Here is a 27,685-nt window from a genome sequence, read left to right on the forward strand (position 1 = left end):
TCTACACCCATTCTCTCGAACAGTCACAGTGCTATTGCAGTAGCACAAAATCCTATGTTTCATAATCACACGAAACACATTGAGATTCATTAACATTATATCAAAGAGAGATCTTATGCAGGAGAAATCAGCTTGTTGTGTGTTCCCACACAAGAAAAGGTTGCATACATTTTCAACAAGCTTTACCATGTGAGAAGTTTGAGGCTTTCTGCAAGTCCTTGATCTTATTACCCTTTGGTAATTGATGATCCTTTTACTTCATCACATTGACACTACAAGGGGTTGTTATGGGCAATGCCTAATGTAATTTGTGTAGTATATTGACACTTATTGAAGTGTCAATATAAACCGTGGTGTGTCCTAAGACTTTAATGTGGTGACACTAGGCCCTAGAGTTAAGTTAATTTGACTCTAGTTAGTGTGTGGAAGGTTGGTTATGTAAACCTTAGACCTTAGTTGTACTTTGAGTGTGAACTTTCATTCTACCATTTTCACTTGAGCTAATACTCTCTTCAGTGCACACATTGTCACTATCTATACTATCTCTTGTTTCTCTCTCCTCCATAGCTAGCTGGATCTCACACTCTTCAATTAATTACTCTTCAGACACATCTTGTGGCCATGCCACTTGACCCCATTGTCCACTTATCTAAGGATTCCCTAGGTCAGCCCTTCGATAAGCATAGCTATAGATCTATTAGAGAAAAACTTATCTGGTTGATTCATAATTCACCTGACCTTGCATACTCTCTTTCTTTACTTAATCGGTATTTCAATGCACCTAAAATGTCACATTGGATTGGTTGTATGTGTGTGTTGAGACATGTTCAGTGTACTTTATCTTATTATCTCACTTATGGTCATGTTTTGCTTTTGCAAGGGTACACTAATTCAAACTAGGCTAGAGATCTCGACACCTCTCGATCTCACGGCAGCTACATGTTCTCGTTGGGCATGGCTCCCAATTCTTGGTCAAGCCATAAGCAGGAGATAGTGGCTACTTCCATAACTAAGGCAAAGTGTTGAGCCCTCTTTAATGGCACCATAGAGGTTGTCTACTTGAGGGGACTACTAGTTACTTTACACTTCCCATGGGACTCTCCAACTATCATCTACTACAACAACCAAATTGCTATAACACTTTGCTAGTAATTTGATCATCACACCATGGACATGGCATGATGAAGTCCACTTCCACTTCACTAGAGAGAAAATTGAACTAAGCACCATCGGCCTAGAGTTTGTGTCTTCATACAACAATTTTGCAAACTTTTTGACTAAGGCAGTCAATTGCCCACTTCTACAGTACTTGCTACCCAGGACCGGCGTGGGTGCACCCTCCCCTACTACTGTTTTGATTGATGAGGAGAGGCTCCCTCTAGCTTTTCCTTCCACATTGAGAAGGGATGGCCTTCTTCTCTTGAGGGTGATAGGATTTTGATTCAAGTTATTGCTTCAAAGACATTTATTCTTTTGTACATTGTATCATTATCTGCGTCCTTTGGATGACTATGGGCCCTTGGGCAACTAAATAATGTTAGAGATTATTCATTCCCTAGACTAGCATTTCTCAAGTTACTATTCATGCAATCACTTCTCTCAGAGGAACCCTTGGAGAACAGGTTGTAGATGCAAAAAACTGGAGAAATTCAGTCATTTACTATTGCTGCCTTGTCTCAACAGCCTGTAGATGCTATCACCTGTTGTTGATTGGTTTTCTCTTGCCCTGGCTGCCTCAGAAGGTCCCCCAATGGCTGCAAATCAGACCAAGACATAGTAACAAGGGATGCACGTCCCAGAACGCTGGAACCCCATCCCGAGATGGGACGCCTGTGTGGGACATGGAGGCGGAATGGGGGACATCCCCGTTCATGAGTATCACAAGGGGACGGCCGTCCCTCTTGTCTCGAGGACGAGACCATCGGAAAATGGACAGTCACCGTCCCCCGCTTTCGGACTGTCTTCCCTTCCCCATCTTTTCGCTTTCATGTCTCCCTCCTCGCCGGACTCGCACAACTCCCGCCTAACTCGCGGCTTCTCCGACACTTGCTCCAACCTCCAGCTCCTACTCGCCCTGCAACCCTTCTTCTTCTTCTTTCTCTCTTGTCTCTTATCATCATCATCATCTTCTCTTCCTTCTTGCTCCTTGCAGCTTGGGCTCCCACCTCCCTGCATTGGGCACCCAGGTCTCCCAGTGAGCAACTGAGCAACTAGCATGGCTTCTTCACGACCGGCTCATCAAGTCCGAGGGAGTGGCAGACGCTCCAACACATGGTCATGGTGGGATGAGGTAAATGTTGAACGCCCATCAACTAAAGGCAGATCACGCCCTTGGTCATGCAAGTTGTATCCATACCGGCGTATGAGTGGCGCAAATAAAGTAAGGGCCCATTTATTGCATGAGCCAAGATTGGAAGTGCAATTTTGTCCCAATGTCATGCCGGAGAAAAAAAGGGGGCTTCTAGATCGTGTGACTAGACAAGAGCCTCTATTTGCATCGAGGTGTGCACGGGTGGCGGTCGATCCAGCTACACTTGCGGCAATGGTAGTAGCAACTGATAGACCTGGAGCTTTATCTACAATAGCGAGTGTGGCATCCACACCACATGGAGTCACTGGATTGAGTCCATATTCACCATCAGTGCCTTCGTCCTCGACCATTAGATGGTAGACTACTCTCGAAGAAAGTTGAGACCCAATCAAAAAAGAGGAGACATTCAGCAATGGCTCGTTTCTTCTACCATGACCATATTGTCTTTCATACAGCCAGGTTTTGAGTCTTGACAAATTGATATGCTCGAGTCTTTACTATTTACATTTTTTTTCCCTTAAATAATATAATTTTTAAATTTATAACTTGGTTATAACTTATATAATATAAACTTAAAACTTATTCTAAAATCATGTCATTATGATAATTATTGTGTTTATTATTTTATGTCCGTAGGTCGGAATAATTTAAAACCATTTTAAAGAAGGTTGGAGAGTATGGGCCTAACTATGTGTCCCCCCTCTTTTGAGACTTTATGCACTACCTTGCTCGATAAGGAAAAGCATGTTGTGGAGCAAGCTGCAACAAACATAAAGAGAGATTGGAAGAAAAATGGTGTCACACTTATCCTGATGGATGGAGTGACACGAGAAAGAGGTCTATCCATGGCATTGTAGCTTATTCTCGAGGGGAGATATATTTTATGTCATCCCATGATGCTTCAGGGACTGGAAAGTCCGCAGATCAGCTTGCAGCAGAGTGGATCTCTGCCATTGAGATTGTTGAGACACATTTGGTGGTTGGTTTTGTGGCTAAAGGTGAGCCCCACAAATAGGGTAGTAGGTGCCATTGTTCAAGGAGTGTATAAGCATATCACATTTGTTGAGCTAATTCATGCATTACTTGCTAATTAGTCTCTTAAACAGTCCCAAAACACACTAAAAAATGCTGTTTTAGAGTAAAAACCCTAAAACGGGAAGCGGTTTGAGAGAGTTCAATGGAAACCCTAAAACGGGGAGCGGTTCAAGAGAGTTTAGTGGAAACCCTAATTTTTGGGACACCCTTCCACATTTATAAATAGACAAACTGCCCCCATTCAGTCCTCTTCCGTCTGTGCAGATTTCACACTCTCCAATGCAGATTTCAGCCATCAGCCTCCTCCACGTGGCTGCCCAACCCTCGAGACTGCTGCCACTCCATCCATGTTTGCTGCTGCTGCTAGCGACTTCATCCATGCTGACGTCAGCTCTGCTGGCGACATCATCATCTGCTGCAATCTGATCATCCAGTCATCGCCAAACTCCATCAGACACTATTTCAGGCTGCTGTTTACAACAGACTGTGCACAGTTTCCAACCTCTGATCGGTGGTACACTGCTGCGTTTACCAGTTTCCAGCCTCTAGAATGCTGCATTTTGGTGACCAGCCTGCTGCCATTCACTATTCAGCACTCCTACACTCCGATTGGTGGTCAAAGACTTGGGATCCGTCTCCGGTGGACATCACACTCCGACATTGCTCTGCCCTTGAGCACACTGTACACTCTTACATTCATTTATAGCATTCATTCACTTCAGAGTTGTGTTCTCTCTCTCCCTTCTTTTGTTTGTGTTTGAGTTTTGAGTTTTGAGTTTTTGTGTTTAGGGTTTGAGTTTTGAGTTTTGAGTTTTGCGTTTAGGGTTTGAGTTTTGTCCTTTGTGTCTATGTCTGTATCTGTCTCTTTGTGTCTCTGTCGTGGTCGTACACTCTGTGTGTCCTCAGTGCAAACCCTAGCAGTTTTCTTTACAACATTTTCTTATTGCATGGTGCATTGCTTGAATAACCTTTTGAAGGATATTGGTGAGTTATCATGGGTCCATCCTGTGATACATGATGCAAATCAAATGGTTACTTTTATTTTAAATCACCAATACCTTCACTATGAATTTACAAAAATGTAAAAAAAGATGTTCAAGTATTCAGACACATGGTTTGCCTACAACTTTTTGATATTGGGATGCCTCAGAGAGTGCATGGGTGCAGTGAAACAGTTGTTTGTCAGTGATGAGTTTAGTACTTCTTCATTGGCAGTCACTCCTGTGGGCATGACATGCACAGAGCAATGAATTTTGGGATAATGTAAAAAAATTTGATGCAATGGTTGTGCCTATTGTACATTTGTTGAGACTCTTTGATGGTATGCAGCCATGTACTAGCAATGGATAGGATGATTGAGAAGTTAAAAGATTTAGTGCCTAATGCTGAGCAATATGAGGAGATACATGATTTGTGTATTGAGAGATGGAATGCCTATAGCTCACCTCTGCATTCGGCTGCATTTGTTTTGGACCCTAAGTTTTAGGGTAAGAATCAAGAAAATGATGCCGAGGTCAATCTCCATTAGAGGCAAATTCTTGAGCGCATGGTGCTTGATGTTGACACTAGGCGCAAAATTAGAGATCGGCTTGCTCTCTATAGGAAAGAAAAAAACTCTTATGGTTGTGCAGATGCTCTACATGACTGATGTAGGGTTGGGGCACCTTTGTGGTGGAAGGATTTTGGATCAGATGGGCCAAAGTTACAAAAGTTAGTTGTTCGTATCTTAAGTCAAGCAGTGAGCTCCTCTTGCTTGGACCAATTATGGAGCACCTACAAGCATATTGCTTTAAAGAAGAGGAATCGCCTTGGAGTAGAAAAAGTAAATGATTTGGTCTTTGTTAGTGCCAACTTGAGAATGCTTTGCAGAAGTGTTACATCACAGGCCGATCCATTTATCCAATGGGAGATGGAGCAGGAGGAAAAGCATACTCATTTTATGGAGACTATGCGTGGCACCCATGATCATGGGGCTAGCACTTCAAGAGCTGTAGATGCGCATTTTGCTAGAGATATTGATGATTCCCTCTAGATTTGGCCTTATTCCTTGCTAGAGTTCATTTTGTATGTTGGTTTATGGCTGGTTATAGCTTGGAAGTTGGTATCCAGCTACCAGCTGCCTATATGATGTCATGATCTATTGCCACAGCTTGTAGATGCTCATTTTATTGCAGATGATGATAATTTCCTCTAGATTTGAGCTAATTCAATGCTAAAGTTCATTTTATATATTGCTTTACCGCTGATTACAGCCTAGCAGCCAGCTGGCTGCTGCCTACGCCCTAGGGCCTACATGATGTCATGAATGATAAAGCTACTATAGTCTTTCGTCTTTTACTACTCAATGTTCACTCTTTTTCTCCTTGAACATTTGTTTTTAGTTCCTATCTTTGAAGTTTAAACTCTTAAGCTTTCATATCACATGAACAATGACAGGTCACAATGGACTTTGGACGCATGCTCTTTTGTAATACATTGATTGTTAAAGTTTATCGATATGGTTTGTATGTCATTTTCTCATCTCATGTTCGTTATGTGATATGCTTATTAAATTCCATGAAAAATGATGTTTTTAAAGCTCAAACTGTGTTTGTTTATATATTTCATTGCATTAGAGTCCAATGTGATGAGCTAAAAACTGTTTTATATGTGAAAATGCATTTTTAAAGATGCCACCCCCCCCCCCCATCTCCGTTTCCTGGTTTTTGCCAATCCCTGTCCCCAACCCTGTTCTCATCCCCCGTCCCTTGTTTCTATGGACCAAGAGCATCTCCTCCCTCTCTCTTGCAGGTTGAATCCACTCAAATGCCTCTCTCCAGCATCTAAAGATGTTTTTCAGTCTTGCATGGGCATTTTTGACAAGTGACAGCCTTCCCAAATGATTTTTCTAGCATTATCCATAATTAAATATTAACTTTCGATCTTTAAATACTGAAAATTAATCTAATAATTATTTCGGTGCCTAAAAAATAATCTGACTAACCAATAATTAAATTGGCTGGGCAACTTCCATTCTTGAGTGTCTCTGCGCCATCTTTGACCACCAGATTGAAGATAGCTACCATTAAACGCCAACTTCTCTAGTGTCACCAACTAACACTTATGGCCAAATGAATGACCTAGGCCAACAACTGGCACCAAATACCACCAAGTATCTGTGCGGCATAACTTATAGCAGCTTTTGCCTTTGACATTCCATGATTTTCTCGAGTTCCGGACTCATAAATTTACTCTAACCCTAGTTATACCTCACATGTGCAACATTTACTTAACCATATGCTTAAAAATTAATCACGTGTTAAGTGAGATTTCAAAAATACATGTTCTCAAAATACTGGACTGGAATTCCCACAAGGCATCATAGTCAGTACAACATTGGCACTATTGCTCAACCATTCCATATGCCTAGCACATGCTGAAAATTACCAGTCAATCATAGCATAACATAAAACTCACAAAGAATCTTAAAAACATTGCTAGATTATCATGTGACATGTCTATTTCTCATGAGCTCAACTCATCTGGCAAAACCAAACCATAGCATAGCAGAACCAAGCATAAACCATGGCTAAAACATCAATGGCGTCATAACATATGCTACTATCCATGGAACCAATTGTCAACCATTGAAAACTGAGCATAATTTGATCATAGACACATAACTTGCTGATCTGAGAACTGATCGCAAATTGCTGCAAATGTGACTCCAAATTGATCACAAACTCATTGCAAAAATTGACCAGAAATCAATGCAAAAACTAATCCCAAAAGTGACTATAAACAGTTCTCAAGCTTATCAAGAATGAGTTGAAACTTATCAGAATTTTTGTCTCAAAATTAAGGCAAAATTCATGCCAAATTGATCATAAGCTGATGCAAAAGTATAGTTCTAGTACCTAGATGAAACTCATACTCATCTACATACATCTCACAGTGACTAGTACACTAAGTAGTGACCTCATGGCAAACATATTGTCAACATATTACCTTGGATGCATGCTCAATACATCCGAGATCCACTACATACGAGAGCTGTCCATAACTAAAGGAGTGGAAGTGCTACCTCCCCCTTGAGCATCAGGCAATACTCCAGACCCTTGCTCTACTGAACCTAACGGAGATCGACGAACTAAAGTCGGCTCTAACTAAAAGGCATCTAGGTAAAGCTGCAACAACTGAGGATGGTCTACCAAGTCATCCTCTTCCATCCATTTGGCATCCATTGGTGAATAATTGTGAAATTTCACCAACTATCTCCTACAAACTTTACCTTTGATCTTTCTTTTCTTATGTGCCAAAATCAGCTCAGGTACCAAAATCTCATCTAGCTCCTAAACCTCAGGCTGAATTTCAACAAACATATCCTCTAGCACATCATCATGAAAAGGCCTCAACAAACTTACATGAAAGGTATTGTATATCCGCCAATGTGGAGGTAATTTCAACCGATATGCCACATCATTGATCTTCTCCAACACCTGGAAGGGCTCATAGTATCTCATACTCAACTTCGGATACAATCTTTCTGTTCCTTTCATCTTTTTGAGCCTTGCCTTTTCAAAATGCAGCAATACATAATCACCCTCTACAAACTGCAAAGCACGTCTGTGGCGATCAGCTGCCCTCTTTTGCCTTTCTTACGATCTCTGAAGTGAATATTTTATCTTTGCATAGGCTACATCCAAGTTTTCCACATAACGATCAGCCTCAAAGTTCTTATCCTTACTTTGCAGAATAGGTGGTACCTTCTTGCCAACCTCAACCACGTCAAATGGAGCTTTGCCTGTAGAACTATGCACTGTGTTGTCGTAAGCAAACTCAACCAAGGGCAAATACTGCTCCCACTGTGTCTTGTGGTCTAAAACATAGCACCTCAAAATATCTAACACTCTAGAATTTTCTTTCTCAGACTGACCATCTGTCTGTGGATGGAAGGATGATGAGAATTTTAATATGGTACCCATATTCTCAAACAACCCCATCAAAATAAACTGGTCATCCTAGGGTCTCCATCACTAATGATCGACTCTGCAATACCATGATACTTAAAGATGTGCTACCAAAACAATTGTACCATATGATCAGCCTTTATTTTCTTTCTTACCGGCATGAAATGGGCTTTTTTGCTAAACCTACAAATGATAGTCCATAGCCCATCATTCCCTGTAGGTGTCTTAGGAAGCTCAAAAATAAAGTCAATTGCAATGCTTTGCCAAGGCCTATCTAGAATAGGCAAGGGCTACAACAAACCCGGTATCTTTTGCCTGTCATGCTTTACCTTCTGGCATACAATGCATGTCTTAACAAACTGTTCTACATCATGCCTCAAAGTTGGCCAATAAAAGAAATGCTCCATTGCCTTGACCGTGGCATCAATATTCTATCTCTTGCATACGGAGGAGCATGACTTTCAGAGATAACTCTAGGCCTTAACTACTTTGTGACACACAGTCGTCCATGCATCATCAAAAATCCATCTCTTAGCACAAAGTGTTCATGCCTTTGGCCATTGCAAAGCTAATCATAAACATTAGCAAAGTCTGAATCAGCAATATATTGCTCTTTCATGGCATCCAACTCAATGTGATAAACCATGCTGACAGCTGAAATTTGTGGCTTATGTGACAGTGCATCAGCCACAACATTCTTTTTACCATCAATATGTACAATCTGAAAATGAAACATAGAGAGAAAATTTGCCCATCTCATATGCTTCTCTGACAACTTTGTCTACGTCAGAAAGTACCTCAAAGTTTGATGGTCAGTCTGCACTGTAAAATCAGCCCCCAACAAATAATGTTTCCACATAGGCAATGCATGAATTACAGCCAAGAGCTCTTTCTCATAGACCTACAAATTCTTTTTTGCACCGTGGAGAATTCAGCTCTCATAAACCACAACTCAGTTGTCCTGCATAAGAACAGTCCCAATGTTGTTACCACATGCATCACATTGAACTATGAATGACTTCCTTAGATCGGACAATAGAAGCACAGGATCTGAAGTTATCTTTTCCTTCAACTTTTCAAATGCTGAAATTTTCACTTCTGTCCATCTAATCCACCTCAAAGGTACTTGTCAATCGATTTGATGCGAACATTTGCTTAAATTGTACCCACATTGACGATGCTCTACCTTGCATCAAAAGAGTGGACCACCACTGTAATGTCTTTCCTTTCAGGAAAGTGGTTGTCTTTCAAATCTTCAAGAACTCCGTGAAGTTCCCCCTTGAATAGGCTGTATTAAACTGTTGAATGAAAGTTAAAGCTTTCAGCCTATCTTGTACACCACTGAAGGACTCAAACTTCACTGCTTTTCCACCCTCATCTTAGTCTTTTGCTGCCCCTTTGGGTGTCAAGTTGTCATACATTGGCTGTTGCAAAAAGAGTGCATTTGCTGAATTTACATCAAAACCAACGCAAATGGAGCATTTGCATGACCAACATTCATTCCTTGAACCCCATAAGCATTCGGGGGTGCAGATGCAGTACCAACATCAAGCCAATGCTGCCATACATAGGGTTTGGCATATTTCCAGCCATACCCGAATACATTGGGCCTTGCCTACCATAGGGATTTGTGCCATACATTCCCATATGAGGTCCTTGTCCAACCATAGCATGAAAAATCGTGCTTCCACCAAAATATCCTGGCTGCCCCATCACAGCATGCACGCTTGGCTGTCCAAAATCCATTGGATTGGCACTTCCGTGATGGCCTTGCATTTGCATTCCTTGCCCCATAGATACAAACTATTTTATTTCATTAGCATCTTTGGGAGCTTCAAATAAAATGTCTAGCATTATCTTCATTGAATCTTGTTGTCCTGAAGGTATAGAAGACGTCTTCTTCTTCTTGCCTTTACTGTCGTTCTTTGGAGCATTCAAAAATCGAGTAAATTGAGAATCCTTTGCCAATTCAGCAAAGAGATTTGTTGCTGTCCTCATTCAATTCTTGAACTAGTCATCAAATTCCTCTTCACTTTGCTAGTCATCATCCTCCTTATGCTCTGAAGGCCGTGCAGCTTGTTGTTCATGGTCTGAGCCTTGTCCAAGGTCAGGCATTGCATTTCCTTCATTCCCATGTGAATGTTCATACTGAGAGGCATCATCATTGCTTGAGTCCAACTCACTGTATGAAGACATATTGTTGTAATTTCTCAGCTGAGAGTAAAAATCAGCACTAGCACAAAGCTTTGGTTTGCAATCAAGTGTCTCATGCCCACCAATCAAGGGATTGAGTGGCATCCTGCCGATGGAACCATGCAACCAGTCTTCCTCCTCGGATAGGGTGGTAAATAACCTGATTAAGCACTATTTACAACAATTAAAAAATTCACAAAATTAAAAAGCACACTTTACCATGTAATCCTGGACATTGGACACCCTATTGGCCCCAAAAGGCGCCCCTTTCGGTATTTATTTAACTTAATTAAAGAAGAAGTTGATGTCAATATCCCAACACCATTGGCTGTTAGTGATGAAGAAAGCTATGGAGGATATGTAGGGAAGTAAAAAAGATAGGTGGAAACAAACTAAGCAAGCAAACCAAGCAAGGGAAAGTGCCCTTGGAGACTGCCATGTGATGTGCCACGAATATGGTGGATCCAAAGTCGACCACTCCAAAAGACTAAAATGGATAAATGCACATAAATGCATATTTACAAGAATAGAATGTCAATGCACTGGAGTTATGCAACAAGAGCCAATGTAGATGATCATGCTCATGGAAAATTCTATGTAATAGTGCCATTTGGACAGTGCCCTTCCGGGGGAATTATTTGTCAGAGTGCAGCGAATGTGGAAGCGTATGGATAAGATTGAAAGAAAATGAACACAAGAGAAAGGGAGAGAGAAAAGAGATAGAAGAACACAGAAATCTAAAGTCAATGAATGCTGAAATGAAGAGGGCAGATATACAAGGGTTGTAGATGTATCTCCTCCAGTCGTCTCTCTCCCACCAGAACCTCAAAACAAGTGAGTGGGGCAGGCTGCCAACTAGGGCTAAATAGGAGAAAAGAATGCAATGAACTACATTAGTCGGCCAGCAAAAAATTGGTCGACTTGATCAAAACCAGTCGACTATTGCACAAAGGAATAAAATAATCAATGATCAATCCTCCAACTGCAATGTGGCATCATTGCCTACTTGACGAATTGCCCGTACACACTGTCTTCTGAAAATGCCCATTGACTAACAGGAATAATGAAATAATGCCCTCCAAGGGTACCTCCGAGAGAACTGACTGCACCAATGGTAACCTGAGAAATGCTAGTCCAAGGGATGAATAATATCTAACACCCCCTCCAAATCTTGGACATTGCATAAGGCTCAGGGATCTGGAGTGCTGTCATAGAAGAAGCGGAGGAAGCACCTTTGTAAACAAATCTGCAAGAGTATCCTCAGTCTTGCAGTAAACCACATCAATGGTTTCATCCAAAATCTTCTTCCAAATGAAATGGTACTGAATCTCAATGTGCTTCGACCTAGCATGAAACACTGGGTTCCGTGCTAAAGCAATGCAACTCTCATTGTTACAATGAAGTATTGTGGGATCTGGCTAAGGACAGCCAAGCTTTCAGCGTAATCTCCGAAGCCATACCGTCTCACATGTGGTAGAAGATGCCGCTCTATACTCCGCCTTTGTCGAAGAAAGAGCAACACTAGGGTGCTTCTTGCTGCTCCATGAGATAACACCTGCACCCAAAGTAAAACAATATCATGTCGTGGACCTCCGCTAGTCAACATCTCTGGCCCAATCTGAATGTGTCTAGCCTGTAAGAACCAAAGGGGAATGTCGAGTACTTGTTGGATAATGAATACCAAGATTGGGGGTCCCTCTCAAGAACTGCAAAATCCTCATAGCAGCCTGCCAATGTACCATCTTGGGTTCACTCATGAACTCAGTCAATAGACCTACAGGAAATCACAAATCAACCTGATCATTAAGAAGTCAAATCAAGGACCCAATCAATTGCCTGTAGTAGATGGTATCCGTTGCCGAAGAATCTGCATGGGTTGTAGCCTTCTCGTTCGAATCCATAGGAGTAGAAATGGCCTTACATTCCTCCATCTCAAATGTGACCAAAAGCTCTTGCACATACCGTTGTTGGTAGATGAAAATCCCCCTTGGAGTCTGGTAAATCTCATGGCCTAAAAAGAAATGAAAAAGGCCCATGTTCATCATCTCGAACACCTCGTGTAGTGTTCCCTTAGTCTCCTTGACCTTCTAGGCATGGTCACTTGTTAAAATAAGATCATCCACATAAAGCACAAACGATGCATGTCCTCCAGCTGAGGTGTGGACATACAACTAGGAATCGGCAGAGGAACGTTGATACTGCGACTTGCCTTGGAGGAACGAGTCTATCTTGTTGTTCCAAGCACGTGGACCTTGTTTGAGGTCGTAAGGGGCCTTCTTCAGCCTATATACTTGTCCATCTGATGAGAAAAAGCAAGTAGGCTGCTCAACATAGTCTTCTCCTTCAAATTACCATTTAGAAAGACAGACTTCACATCAAGCTAATAAACTGGCCATCTCCTATGCTGGTTAAGGCAAGAACGATGCTAATAGTAGCCCTCTCAGCTATAGGTGCAAAGGTGTCATGGAAATCCACCCCTAGCCACTGTGTGAAGCCCTTTGTAACGAGCCGCGCCTTGTGCTTATTCAAAGTGCCATGAGTGTGATATTTGGTCTTGAAGGCCCATTTTACACCAATCACCTTGCTATGAACGAGATGAGGCACAAGACCCCAAGTGCAATTCCGCTCAATAGCATCCAATTCTTGCTCCACAGCCTTCTTGCAATGTTGGGAATCGAAGTCGGGACTGCAAAGCCTCCTTCACAAAGGTGGGTGCCCTATCCTGTATGGCACGGGTCATCAAACAATAGTAAGTACAAACAAGCTCGGTAGCATGTGTCTGGTTTCTCCAAGACCGCTGCAGACCATTCTACGCCTGCCATTTCTCAAGGACTCCCTCAATCCATGAATCACGGAGTGTATCTCGTGCCCAACGAGGAGGAGATCAAATCTCTCCTTAGCATACACCATTTGCTGAAGTCTTTGGAACATCTACAAGTAGTGGCTCAGTCAGGGAAGCTGGTGGGAAAGTAATATCCTCATCCAAAGATAAAGCATCTCCACGAGGCACGAGCTCCAAAGATACCATCGCTAGTGCCTAGCTGTCCATGGATCTCCAAGCACAGGGTCTTCCTCACCCCCCTCTAAGGCTAGAACTTCCATGAACCGAATATCTCGACTCGTGTAGATATCCTGCTTAACGGGATCATACAAATGGTAACCCTGGGACTGTGAGCTGGAGCCCACAAACACTTGCCTTCGCGAAGCTGCTTCAAATTTGTCATGCCGTGTCTTCGGAATGTGGACATAGGCGTCACATCCAAAGACCCTGAAATAAGAAACATCAGGCTTAGACCCAAAATATGCCTCATAAGGTGTCATGCCAACAATGGCCAAAGTAGGGGATTGATCAAGGATGTGGACTGCAGTAGCCACAACCTCAGCCCAAAGACACTAAGGTGTCTGTCTATGCTCCATCATGGTGCGAGCCATCGCAATCACACTTCAGTTCTTCCACTCCAATATGTCATTCTCTTGAGGTGCGTTTGTGTTTGCAAACTCCTGCTGGATACCATAATATGCACAAAACCTAGCAAGCTCACTAGAAACAAATTCTCCACCCTTATTCGATCATAATGTCTTCAGTTTTCGGCCTAATCGGTTCTCCTCAAAGAGTAACCAATCCTTGAAGTGGGAGAACGCCTCCAACTTCAATTGCAAAAAATAAGCCCATGTCATCTTGCTAAAATCGTATGCAATCAACATGAAATACAAGCTCCCCTTAAGGAACTCCATCCTTATAGGTCCACACAGATCTGTAGATACAAGCTCCAAGGGTGCTAAAGACCGCCTCGAAGCCTTGCTATGAATGGCATCAGGGTGTTATTTTCTACGAATGTAAGATATACACTGTTGTTGGCTCACCACAATGTCTGGTATACCTCAAACAAGGTGTCCCCTAGAAGCCTTTTGAATAATGTCCGGCATACCACAATGTCCAACATACCTCTCAAACAAGGTGTCCCCTAGAAGCCTTCCAAAGGTCATCATTGAAACCAGCCTTCCTTCTCGGATAGGGTGGTTTAACCTGATTAAGCACTTAATTACAGCAATCAGCAAATGAACATAAACTGAAATGCTCACTTTACCTTCATAATTTTGGACAGTGGACACCCTCTTGGCCCCAAAACTGGCACCCCTTTCGGCATTTCTTTAATTTCGATTGCTAATGGATAAATTACAAGCCGAGATTTCACGATCTCCTTGGCTGATCCAAAAGCCCCTTGCTGTTCCAAAAATCAGCAAAGCATTCGGGCAAATTGCCCCTTGATTTTCACCCAGGACTTGCTTTAATGGAACCCCAACTGGTCAAGTGCTGCCCCAAATTCACAATAGATGGGCTGGCATCTGAAATCCTCACAATTCCACGAATTTCCGGTGCTAAACACTAATTGCTGCTGTAATTTAGGGTTTACAGCAGTAAACTCTCTGTTGTCCACCAAATTTAGCTGTGCTCTGCTACCAATGGCTGAGAATTACTGAGAATGCTTGAGCATAGACTGGAGCTGTAGAGAGAGAGAAAATCAGCTGAAATGTATATTTTGCTTCATAGCTCTGATGACAAACCTGATGGCACCGACAGCTTCAAAAGGGGGGTAAAACTCCAGCTTAGCCTCAGCTGGCGACCCCTCCTCTTCTACCGCCGCCTCTCTTGAGGCGGAAGAGAAAACCTACTCCCCCCTGTCTTGTCGCGGAGCGCAATTAGTCGTCGTCGCCCCTCAGAGCCAAATCTGATCACCTCCTCTCCCTCCACCAAGCTCCAAAATGGCTGCAATCAGCTTCCACCACCCTCCAACAGCCTTCTCCCTAGTTGCATGGGAAAGTTTTGCCAAGTGGCAGCCTTCCTAATGCATTTTCAGCCCTTAAATTAATTTTTCAAAATTAATTAATTCTGAAAATTAATTTCAGCCCTTTTGACCCTGCCCAAAATTAAACATGCCCATCTGTAATGAAATTGGCTAGGCCATTTGCAACTTGGAGTGGTTCCCAACCTCTGTTGACCCTTAGACTAGCATTAATTAATTAATTAATTAATGCTAGTCCCTAATGTCACCACTGACACTTAATGGCCAAACAATTGTCCTAGGGTCCAACCTGGTACCAACTGACCACCAAAACCCAGTTGGCATAACTTAACACAACTTTTGCCTTTAACACCCACTGCATCCTCAAGGTCCTTGGCCCGTTCCCATGAAATAACTGCCATGTGCATCACGTGTGCTAAACAACCTTGCACATTTGATTAATAGCTTAATCAAATGTTACTAGCAAGATTAAAGCATCTCAAAATTTCACGTCCCCGTGACAATCATAATATAGGTGGCCAAAACAAGTATACTAAAGCTCAGATTGTGTCTGAGAGGTAAGAAGAAGAGGGGTCAAGGTAGAAGGAGACCTTAGCTTATAGACTCCATTCTCCTCATATTTGAAAGTGAGCACAGAATCCGAAAAGAATCCTCATTAAACTTAACCAAGAGACCGAGGGTACAAATCTTGTGTACCGAAAGCAAATGGTAACCCAAGCTTGGCACATAAAGCTCTGAAGCATAAGCACCACCCTGCCTATCTGAAATAAGCTACATATTATCCCTCCCTTGAATAGGGATAGAAGAGCTATCGCCCATGAGAATTTGTCCATGTGAAGGCTGCAAATGTGCAACACCTACTACAGAAGGAGTCACGTGCTGAGAGGCACCATTGTCAACAATCCACTCACGAGGGGGTGGAGCCAATAACGCAACATCAGAAGCCCTAGGGATCGATGCCTCAATCAACTCCAAGTGGAGGAAGGCAGTTGATGAGGGAGTAGCCATTGCTCTTGAATCCTTTGAAGGCTTCTTCTTCTTCTCCTTGTCGGGGCAATCCTTCTTCCAATGACTTGTCTTGCCACAGATGTGATAAGTGGAATCCTTCTCTTTGTCCTTTAATTTGTCCTCCTCCTTCTTCTTTTGGTCCTTCCCCTTCTCTTAAGAGGACTAACCTGCCAATGCCTCTAATTTGGAAATTATGTCCTTTCAATTGCTCATCTTGGTCCAAAACTATAGGAACCAACTCTTCTCAATGAAGAGTCTTTGTCCGCCTTGAAGCAAATCAAGGCAAAGTCAAATGCACTGAATCGAGGCAACAGTAATTGAGAAAGAAGAATTAACACCATGTCCTCCGAAGTAATCGCCTTCTTTGCATTTTGGACTAGCATCTGCAATTGCCAAAGCTTATTAACATGCTCCCGCATAGAAGAAGACTTATTAGGACTCAAAATCCTCATTTGAAGCTCTAGGGACACCCACTTCATCACAGTCATCTGATTGTACATATGATCAAGCTCCAACCATTTGTCCCGAGCCACAATCAAGTTTTCGATGTGAGCAATGACAGCTAGAGTACAAGAGAGAAAGAGAAAAGAACGGATATGGGCATTCAATTTGTTCTAATGCGCTTGTACCTTCATCAACTCGGCTTTCTCATTTGAAGAAACCTTGGAGGCATCACGAGTTGTAGGATAATCTATAGCCTCAGTCACAAGCTTCGTCAAATCATAAGACTCCAAGATGGCAAGCATCATGTTATGCGAGATGCAGCAATTCTCTTTATCAAGCTTTTGATCTGAAGGAAGAGCTAGCAACACCAGGACCTTACGGTCCATAATAGCCTAAAACTTCTCATCAATTTCAGTCAACATTGTAAGTAGAATGTCCTGCACAAAAACAAGGGCAGCCCTCTTTGACTCTGCACAGAGTGTCAGTGTTTACTAGGACTTCTTCCCCGCTCGTCCTCCTCAAAGAGTTTCACGCACCACAGGTGATGAAAACTATCATGAAGACATGTATTTTTGAAACCTCACTTAACATGTGGATTAATTTTTAACCACATGGTTAAGTAGATGTTGCACATGTGAGGTGTAACAGGGGTTAGAGTAAATTTATGAGCCCAAGACCCGAGAAAATCACGGGATGTCAAAGGTAATAGTTGCTATAAGTTATGCTACACATATACTTGGTGATATCTGGTGCCAATTGTTGGCCTAGGTCATTCATTTGGCCATAAGAGTCAGTTGGTGACACTAGAGAAGTGGCGTTTAATGGTACCTAACACCAATCTGATGGTCAAAGATGGCGCAGAGATACTCGAGGATGGAAGTTGCCTAGCCAATCTAATTATAGGCCAGTCAATTTATTTTTTAGGGCACCGAAATAATTATTAGATTAATTTTCAGTATTTATAGACTGAAAAATAATATTTAATTATGGATAATGCTGGAAAAACCATTTGGGAAGGCTGCCACTTGTCAAAAATGCCCATACAAGTCTGAAAAACATCTTTTGAGGCTGGAGAGAGGCATTTAAGTGTATTCAGCCTACAAGAGAGAGGGAGGAGATGCTCTTGGTCTGATTTGCAGCCATTGGAAGACCTTCTGAGGCAGCTAGGGGCAAGAGAACACCAATCAACAGTAGGTGACAGCATCTACAGGCTGTTGATACAGAGTAGCAGTAGTAAATAACTGATTTTCTTCAATTCTTTGCATCTACAAGCTGTTGAGACAGGGCAGGAGCAGTAAATGACTGATTTTCTTCAGTTCTTGGTAAAGAAAGTTTGGATTTTCTCTCTCCTCAGCATTCTCTCTTATCTCCCACCCTTTGTACCACCTTGCTCCAAAGATTACAACATTGAGATCACCAAAGGCTGAGAAATTTCAGATTTCTCTGGTGTAAACCCTAATCTGCAGCAGCAGAATTAAGGGTTTAGCAACAACCTCGAGAAGCGTGCCAAAACTTGGAAGCTCCAAGACTTGGATTCAACATGGCTGAAGCTGTTTTTAGTCAAATTCAGGTGGAGGTACCGGCAAATCAATGAATTTGGGACATTTTCCATCCCCATCAAAGCGGGTGAAGGCCAATTGATTGCCCGAATCAAGGGGCAAATGAGATTGAAGACTTATTAGTCATTTTGGACAGCAAGGGAAGTCGGAGTACCGAAAGGGATTGGGAAAATCCCATTGTAACAATGACACCATGGCATTCCAAGCAAACATCACAACCTTCAAGTGGAGCAATGAAGAACTCTTTATTGTCCAATATCCCTGTATCTGCAACCGAATCTTTTCAATGAGTGGTGTGACACGCTCTGCATGGCCCTTACATGCCATTCCAACTTTCCCATAGGTTCGATCTCATCCTGTCTAATGCCTAGACACGCTGCCATGTCAACAAAGATGAAGTTGGCCCGTGCACCATTATCAAAGAAAATAAATGCATGCTGATCCCTAATTTGCCCCGTGCTCTGCAAAACTCAATAGCATCATCATTGGGCTAATCATTAACAATATCGAGCACCAATCCCACTAATGTTTTGGGCTTCTTTCCCTTAAGATCTCCCTGATTTTCTGATTTTCCAGCTTGCTACCTATTGGGACGGTCTCTTGCAATGTGACACTCCTGTTCACAAATGAAACCTTTATTTGCATGCATCAATTCCCTATGTTGCATCAATGTTTTTAAGCCCCTTCTTTGCTGTTTTGGTCTCTTTTCAGGCTGATTTTCAAATCTTCCCCTTTTCTCAACCTTAAACAACTTTTTATTCGACTTCTCCCCACTCTCTAAGAAGCCCGAATCCTTCCCACATAGCAATATATCTGCTATAATAGCAATCTCTATGAGCTGAGATATGCTAGACACGGTGGATTTAATGCAAAAATCATTGATTCCTTTAGGCAGCCCACAAACATACTTTTCCACTTGCTCACAACGGATCCAAGACGATAAGAAATGACAAGCAGCAATGCGTCCCAAAACTTCTTATTATATTTCTCCAAATTCTTACATTCCTTAGCATTAAGCTTATTCCAAGTTGTCATAATGTCCACCTCAAAGATACTTGTCAAACAATTCGGTGCAAACATTTGCTTGAATTGTATCCAAGTTGACGGTGCTCTATCTTGCATCAAAAGAGTGGACCCATCAAACTACCGAATGAAAGTCAAAGCTTTCAGCCTATCTTGTGCACCATCAAAGGACTCAAACTTCACTGCTTTTCCACCCTCATCATAGTCTTTTGCTGCCTCTTTGGGTATCAAGTTGTCATACACCGATTGCTACAAAAAGGATACATTTGTTGAATTTACATCAAAACCAACACCAAACAGAGCATTTGCCAAACTAGCACTCATTCCTTGAGCCCCATAGTCATTCAGTGATGCAGATGCATTACCAAACATGCTACTTTGTGCCCCAGGCATCATGCCAATGCTGCCATACATAGGGTTTTGCATATTTCTAACCATACCCGAATACATGGGACCTTGCACACCATGCATTGGCTATTGCATACCATAGGGATTTGTGTCATACATGCTTGTATGCGGTCCCTATCCAACCATAGCATGAAAATAAGTGCTACCACCAAAGTATCCTAGCTGCCCCATCATAGCAAGCATGCCCAACTATCCAAAATCCATTGGATTGATACTTTCATGATAGCCCTGCATTAGCATTCCTTGCCCCATAGGTACTAACCGTTTTGCTTCCATAGCATCTTTGAGAGCTTCAAACAAAGGCTTTGGCATTTCCTTCGATGCACCTTGCTATCCCAAAGGTGTAAAAGATGACTTCTTCTTGTCTTTGTTGTCCTTCTTCGGAGCATTCAAAAATTGGGTGAACTGAGGATTCTTTGTCAATTCAGTAAAGAGATTTACCGCTATTCTCATCTAATTCTTAAACTAGTCATCAAATTCCTCTTCACTTTACTAGTCATTAGTATCATTATGCCTTGAAGGCCCTATATCTTGCCTAACAACAACATTTTCATCTTGTTGTCCATGGTCTGGAGCCTTGTTGTCTAAAATTGGACATTATGTTTCATTCATTCCCATGTGAATGTTCATACTGAGAGGCATCATCACTACTTAATTCCATCTCACTATATGAAGACATATTGCTATGATTTCTTAGCTTAGAGCAAAAATCAGCACTGACACAAAGCTTTGGCTTGCAATCAAGTGCCTCGGATCCACCAAATCAAGGGATTGAGTGGAATCCCAGTAATGAAACCGTGAAACCAGCCTTCCTCCTCAGATAGGGTGGTAAAACCTGATTAAGCACTTAATTATAGCAATAAATTATTGAGCATAAACTAAAATGCACACATTACCTTAACGATCTTGGACAATAGACACCCGGTTGGCCCCAAAACTAGTGCCCCTTTCGGTATTTCTTTATATTTAATTGCTAATGGATGGTACATAAGTTGAGATTCCACAATCTCCTTTGCTGATCCAAAAGGCCCTTGCTATACATACAATTAGCAAGCAAATTGGGCCAATTGCCCCTTGATTTTCACCCAAGAATTGCACAATTGGAACCTCCAACTAGCCAAATGCTACCCCAATTTACATTGGATGACCTTGCATCTGAAATCCCTGTCAATTCCACAAATTTCAATTGCTGATTTCCGTGTACAATGCCTATTTCTATTGACATGCATCCCAAGGTGGCTGTCAAATCCTAATTTCTACAGAAATTTAGGATTTACATAGCAGAAATTCTCCTACTGTCCACCAAATTTGGTTGAGATCTGCTAAGAATGGCTGAGAAATGCTGAGATCTTTTGAGAATTTATTGGAGAAGGTGAGAGAAAGCAATATGAGAGAGAAATCTGGTTTTCTTCACGAGAAAACCCTAAAATCTGCATATTGCCTGCTCCAGCCTCCATTTAATGCAATCACCTACTACCACGCACCTCCAAAATGCTATCACTTGATCAGCAATAATGTTGCTAGTATCATGAGAACATGTATTTTTGAAATCTCGCTTAACATATGGATTGATTTTTAATCGCATGGTTAAGTGAATGTTACACATATGAGGTGTAACTAGGGTTAGAGTAAATTTACAAGCCTGGGACCCAGGGAAATCACAGGATGTCAAAGGTAAAAGTTGCTATAAGTTATTTGAAACCTCACTTAACATATGGATTAATTTTTAATCACGTGGTTAAGTGAATGTTGCACATGTGAGGTGTAATTGGGTTTAGAGTAAATTTACAAGCTCGAGACCCAAGGAAATCACGTGATGTCAAAGGCAAAAGTTGCTATAAGTTATGCCGCACAGGTACTTATTGGTGGTATCTAGTGCGAGTTGTTGGCCTAGGTCATTCATTTGGCCATAAGTTGGTGACACTAGAAAAGTGGTGTTTAATGGTACTTAACACCAATCTGATGGTCAAAGATGGCGCAGAGAGACTCAGGAATGGAAGTTGCCTAGCCAATTTAATTATTGTCTAGTCAAATTATTTTTCAGGGCACCGAAATAATTATTAGATTAATTTTCAATATTTAAAGACTAAAATTTAATATTTAATTACAGATAATACTGGAAAAACCATTCCCTCTCATCTCCCAACCATTGCACAGTCTTGCTCCGAAGATTACAGCCTTGAGATCACTAGAGGCTGAGAAATTTCAGATTTCTTTGGTATAAACCCTAATCTGCAAAACAAAAATTAGGGTTTAACAGCAACCTCGAGAAGGTGTTAGAAATTGGAAGCTTCAAGACTTGGATTTAATAGGATTGAAGCTGTTTTTACTCAAATTTAAGTGGAGGGACCAGCAAATCAATGAATTTGGAACATTTTCCATCTCCATCAAAGCAAGTAAAGGCCGATTGATTGCCCAAATCAAGGCACAAATCATATTGAAGACTTACTGGTCATTTTGACAGCAAGGGGAGTTAGAATACCAGAAGGAATTGGGAGAATCCCATTGTACATCAATTTCTTCTTCAATTAAGTTAAAAAATACCGAAAGGGGCGCAAGTTTAGGGGCCAACATGGTATTCAATGTCTAGGATTATATGGTAAAGTGTGCATTTCAGTTTTGTAAATTTGTTAATTGCTGTAAATAGTGCTTAATCAAGTTATTTACCACCCTATCCGAGGAGTAGGGCTGGTTTCAACCAGCCCCTAGAAGGTGTCTCCCTGCTATCCCCTGCCTATTGAGACCCCTAGATGGCTGTCTTCTGCAGCAAATTGATGTTCTCTAATCACAAAAAATGAACCAACAACTCCCTCTTTCTCTCCCAAGCTGTAAACTAACTGAATGGCTAAGCATTGGTATCCTTTGAAAGTCCCTTTTAGAAGTAATTTTGTACTTTGCCTCGGGATATTTTGTAATTTACCTTAGGAAAGTTGTCCATTATAGTGCTAGTTTTATACTTTACCTTAAAGTTAGAATATTTTGTTCCAAATAAATTTATTAATAGATTTATTTTCACCGAAGAAAAAGAGAATCAAACAAACTTAGAAAAAACCAGTGGGATGCAAAATGTACCCAAAATAGTGGATTTAGGAGCCTCCAAACCTAAAGGAACCTCCAAAATTTAGGATCCTAATATGGATGTCTTGTGAAAGCTCTCTCAAAATATATCCTTAAAGTAGGTACTCAAACTTGTAAGACCGAGCCATCTTATTGTTTTTGTTTGTCTAGCCTACACGTCAAAGCATCATCCTCTCTATTTACAGCTATGATCCTGGTATATTTTAAATTGTGATCAAGGACTCCCCTTTTAGGTCCTAAAGGAATTTTGACTACCTAGCTTGGAACTCACACCCGCTATATAGAATTGGGTCTTCCAATATCCTAAGATATCAAGAACATGATCACTCCACTACCCTATGTTAGACGAAAACCATGGAAATCACTAGCTAGATCCCCTCTAGCTTTCCATGCACCATAAAGGCAAATACATTGCCGATGTGTGGCCTTTCCACCACTCAAATGTCAGCCATTTTCTCGAGTAGCAACTTTCTAGGATTTATCATCGTCTCACCAGTGGCATGGCAGAGAACCTTGGGATACTCCACTCGTCGAACCAATATCTTTAGATCGAGTGAATAGCCTCCAAAGTGGAGCTGCTTACCCTCCATACTTTGACCCATGTTGTGGGCCCACCATGACCTTCTGCTACATATCGATAGCAAACTCTACCACCACAATCACATATCAATAGCAAATTCTACCACCACAATTATATCCCAGTCGTTGTGTTCTTGAGTTCAACAGCAAGTTGGACACAACCTTCGTCCCTTACAATTTTCGATACTCTTGAGATTTAAAAGTAAGCAATGTCATGGGTACCCAACAAATCATCATCAAACAATTTCCTCAAAATTTGTTACATATTCAACACGTCTGGAATGATAGATGCATAAAAATCAAGCCAAAATTCAGCATGAATAGTATGGGTTAAGAAAACTATAAAGGCAAGCAAGCATGTTAGACATCTTAGAGCTGTGAAAAAGTCTTGTCATGAACAAAAAGCAATAAACTTGCCTGAAAATAATAGCATTTTCTGAAGATGCACGTTTCCAATCAACATCGATTGGCAGTGTCAGTATATAATCTGTATTGAGGGCTGATGTCAACTGCAAGTCGCGAGCAGAAAGACCATGGAACTGTGCATTTCGGAGTAGTTTCAGAAAATTCCGCTGAAAGCGTGCAGCAGCTACAATGCTATATCTGCAATTATTTTTGAATAGAAAGTAGAGAGAAGTGAGAACTCCTATGGTACTACAGTGACTCAGGTTGACTACATATGGAGACTAGTCAGATTCTGCTGCAGCACTCATGATAACAGGCCTGCCGTACCTGTTTGTTTCACTACCGAGATCTCTGCTGCTTAGTGATACAGACCCTGGTGTTCCGTTCTCACCTTGATGTTTAGGTGCCACAGGAGACTCTCCCTCTAACTCATGCGGACTGGCAATCCACCCCTTAGAAGAGCCGCTAACAAGTTCATCCCCAATAAAGCTTGTTACCTCTTCTTTCATAGAACCTGATATATTCTTAGAAACCTTTTGTTCCCTTTGTCTGAACCAAGATTTGGCTACTTTTCTAAGCCAACCATTGCTCTGCCTTCCTCTTGTGTTTGAGCGATGGTTGCCCTTCAAATCCTCAGCTTGTTTTTTCACAGCTGAGCGTGTTATTTTGTAGTCTAGGCGCAACTGCTCAAGGATTGTCTTATGTTCCGCATGAAGAATACAATCTAAGAACCTGACACAGATCATTAATCAGCACATTGATGTCTTAATGTTATGTGCATAAACTTTTAACCTAAAGTGACTGTCGAAAGAGGAAACAAATACAAACATGAATTGGCAAAATAAACTCACAAGGGTCTTACGAGCATATTGTTAGGAACTCCGAGGCCTTATGCTCATCTTGAAAAGCATCTGCAAGGCTCTTGACAAGCTTGGCTTTCGGAATTGGTATGTACTTTTGCTTGGTGACAGGAATTTTGGTTATTGGCTCAACGGCCTCATCTTCATCAGATGGATCTATTTCCTCATCAGAACTGTACACTTCTTTCCATCTTTGATCGCGAGGCCAACTTCCATTTATCATGCCATCACACTTCGTTTCATTCCGAAACTCTTTCTGAGCTGGCTCCATGTCTACTTTTTCATCAGCTGAACCAACTTTCTTCCTTTTGAGCTCCTGGTGTTTATCTCCTATTGTCAAATCATTCGCTCCTTCTAATTGCAAGATCTGCTCACCGGATAAATCCAGTTTCTTTGAGGGAAGGTCATGAGGCGAAGCGCCAGCGAATGCACCATTTCGTGCAGGTCCTTCTCGCATAACTTCCATCTGCAAGCTCGCATCATTCCCATTAGGTAACGGAGGTAATTCTGTCTCCTTTATCCCAGCATTGCGCGCCATGGTTTTTCCATTGCCTTCCCCAGTCTGCTCAATATTAATACTTGAAGTACAGCTCTTAGAAGGATTTTGATTTTCTGAGGTCTTGCAACGTGCGAAAGAGTCGAAATCACCATCTTGTTGCGGACCAGTATAACCATGTCCAACGGCAGGCGAAGTGCCTGCCTTCGAAGAGAGCTGCGGGTCCAGCTCTTCATACCGGACGACTGAGCTGCAATCATAGTGACCGAGGCCATCAAAGGATGTCCGCGTCGAAGAAGAACACGAAGAGCAGCCTCTGAGAGCTAGCCTGCCAGGTTTATGGCTGTGAACGGTGAGGTGCGACAGGGAAGGCGGTGCAGGGAGGACTGCGATGGTGCTAGGGCGAGGGGGAGAAGGAGCAAGCAACGAATTGGAAGGGCAGGGAGGGTGCAGGCGAGCTTGCAAGGACGTCGTCAGAGCCATCGGATCGATTCGCGCTACGGCGAAAGGATTGCAGACGAGAGCTGCAAGTGTTTTGCCCGTCACCAAAGGTCTTTCCACGTGTCACGTCCACGTGGATGATTTCGGGCGTCAACTTGTAAAAGCTCACCCAGCAGTTTTTTATACGCTCAGGTTGGATTGGAAGGGGAGCAATCTATAAAATCTATAATCTATAACTGATGTTTCAGTGCGCACAAAATACTAAGCCAAAGTGGCAAGTGTGCCATTTCTCCTCTTCCTCTCTCTTTTTTTCCCTTTCTGTTTCTAATTTTTCTCTCCCCTCTTTCTCTCTCTCTCAATTCCCTCTGTTTAATTTTTTCTCTCTTTTAATTTTTTTTCTAAATTTTTCTCTCTAATTTTCTATTTTTCTCTCTACCTTTTATTTTAGTTTATTTTCTCTCTCTCTTTGTCTTTCTCTCTCCTCTTTTTCCTTTTTTTTCTTCTTCTCTTTCTTTTCATTCTCTCTTTTTTTTTCTCTCTTTTAAATTTTATCTTTTCTCTCTCTATTCATATTCTCTCTTTTTCTCTCTCTGTGTGTTTTTTCTCTCTCCCCCTCTCTCCTCTCTTTTTCTTCTCTCTCTCTCTATTTTTTCATCACTATTTTAAATTTTCTTTCTTCTATAATTCTCTCTGCATGTTCCCTCTCTCCCTCCTCCTCCTTTTATTTTTCTTCCTCTTCTTCTTCTTCCCCCCTCGGTCTCTTGAAGTATGTTTATCTTTCCCCTATTTATAATTCTCTCTCTTTATGTTCATATTCGCTATTTTCTTCTTCTTCTTCTTCTTCTTCTCTCTCTCTCTCTCTCTCTCTCTCTCTATATATATATATATATATATGTATATATATATATATGTAGATATATATACATATATATATATAATTTAAAAAATACTTTTCTTTCCTTCTTTTTCCCATCTCTCTCTCTTTTCCTCTTTCTTCTCTCTCTCTCTCTCTCTCTCTCTCTCTCTCTCTCTCTCTCTCTCTCTCTCTCTCTCTCTCTCTCTCATTTTTATTTTCCTCTCCTTCAAGTTTTTTTCTCACTCGCTTTTCTCTCTCTATTTTTGTATTTCCTCTCTTCCCCCCTCTCTCCTCTATTTCCTCTCTCTCAAATTATATATTGTCTTTCTCTCTCTGTGTCTTTAAATTTTTTCATTTTCACACTCTCTCTTAAATTCTATCTTTCTTCTATATAATTCTCTCTCTATGTTCATATTATCACTTCTTCTTCTTCTTCTTCTTCTTCTTCTTCTTCTCTCTCTCTCTCTCTCTCTCTCTCTCTCTCTCTCTCTCTCTCTCTCTCTCTCTCTCTCTCTCTCTCTCTCTCTCTCTCTCTCTCTCTCTCTCTCTCATTTTTTCTTCTTTCTCTTTCTCTTTTAAATTTAATATTTCCTCTCTTTACAATTCTCTCTCTTTGTTCCACCTCTCTCCTCTTCTTTCTTTTCTTCCCTCTGTATCTTTCTCTCAATTTTTTGTTCTCTCTCTCTCTCTCTCTCTCTCTCTCTCTCTCTCTCTCTCTCCATTAGCTAAAGGTTCATTACATTAAATTGACTTGGGGTATTGGATTGAAATATCTAAACTCTCTTTGTCTTTTTCACATTCTATTCATTGGCCATCCCTATCTACCTCCCCTTAGGTTCAATAGGTCATGTTCAAGACAATTTGATTACTATATCTCCATCTTCATCGCCTCCATCCTCACCATTGACTCTACTAGCGTCTAAATCCCCACACCTATCTCCCAGTCCAACACATAATTCGGATGTTGTTATGACTCTAATTCGGCCTACTATTGCACTATTGGCATCATCATATGCTAATATACTTTTGTTGTTATTGTTTTTGCTATAACATCATATTATGCAACATGTCTATGATCTAATTGATGGTTATGATGAGGAGAGGGATGGAACAAGTTGATGATCCTTTGTTGCTTCTTAGCAAGATCACGCTTGCATGGAGGTAGGCCCTTGTAGCCTCTTGCAACTTCATATCATCATTTGTAAGTTTAGTATTTATGCTTTCATGGATACAAA

At 41.5% G+C, this 27,685-nt stretch overlaps 1 protein-coding gene across 6 annotated transcripts in view; it reads right to left on the reverse strand.

Moving 5' to 3' along the window:
* The window catches only part of LOC148020783 (DUF3754 family protein, putative (DUF3754)), a 127,179-nt gene extending 101,508 nt beyond the window's left edge, over positions 1-25,671 (reverse strand). For 4 of the 6 annotated variants that reach the window (XR_015694632.1, XM_087698595.1, XM_087698594.1 and 1 more), the window contains exons 1-3: positions 24,660-25,671; positions 24,125-24,529; positions 23,810-23,995 (exon numbers count right to left, since the gene is read on the reverse strand). Coding sequence is in view for 5 of the 6 variants with exons in the window: in XM_087698595.1 (XP_087554721.1) it covers positions 23,810-23,995; positions 24,125-24,529; positions 24,660-25,636 (1,568 nt within the window). In the remaining variant the exon portion in view is untranslated. Of the gene's footprint in view, positions 1-23,809; positions 23,996-24,124; positions 24,530-24,648 lie in introns of all 6 variants that reach the window. The other 2 variants (XM_087698596.1, XM_087698598.1) reach the window with 2 other exon arrangements.
* Positions 25,672-27,685: the final 2,014 nt, after the last annotated feature.

Source organism: Lygodium microphyllum, chromosome 18 (assembly GCF_053477565.2).
Source record: "Lygodium microphyllum isolate KBCC chromosome 18, Lygodium_microphyllum_v1.1.10, whole genome shotgun sequence".
Classification (NCBI taxonomy): domain Eukaryota; kingdom Viridiplantae; phylum Streptophyta; class Polypodiopsida; order Schizaeales; family Lygodiaceae; genus Lygodium; species Lygodium microphyllum.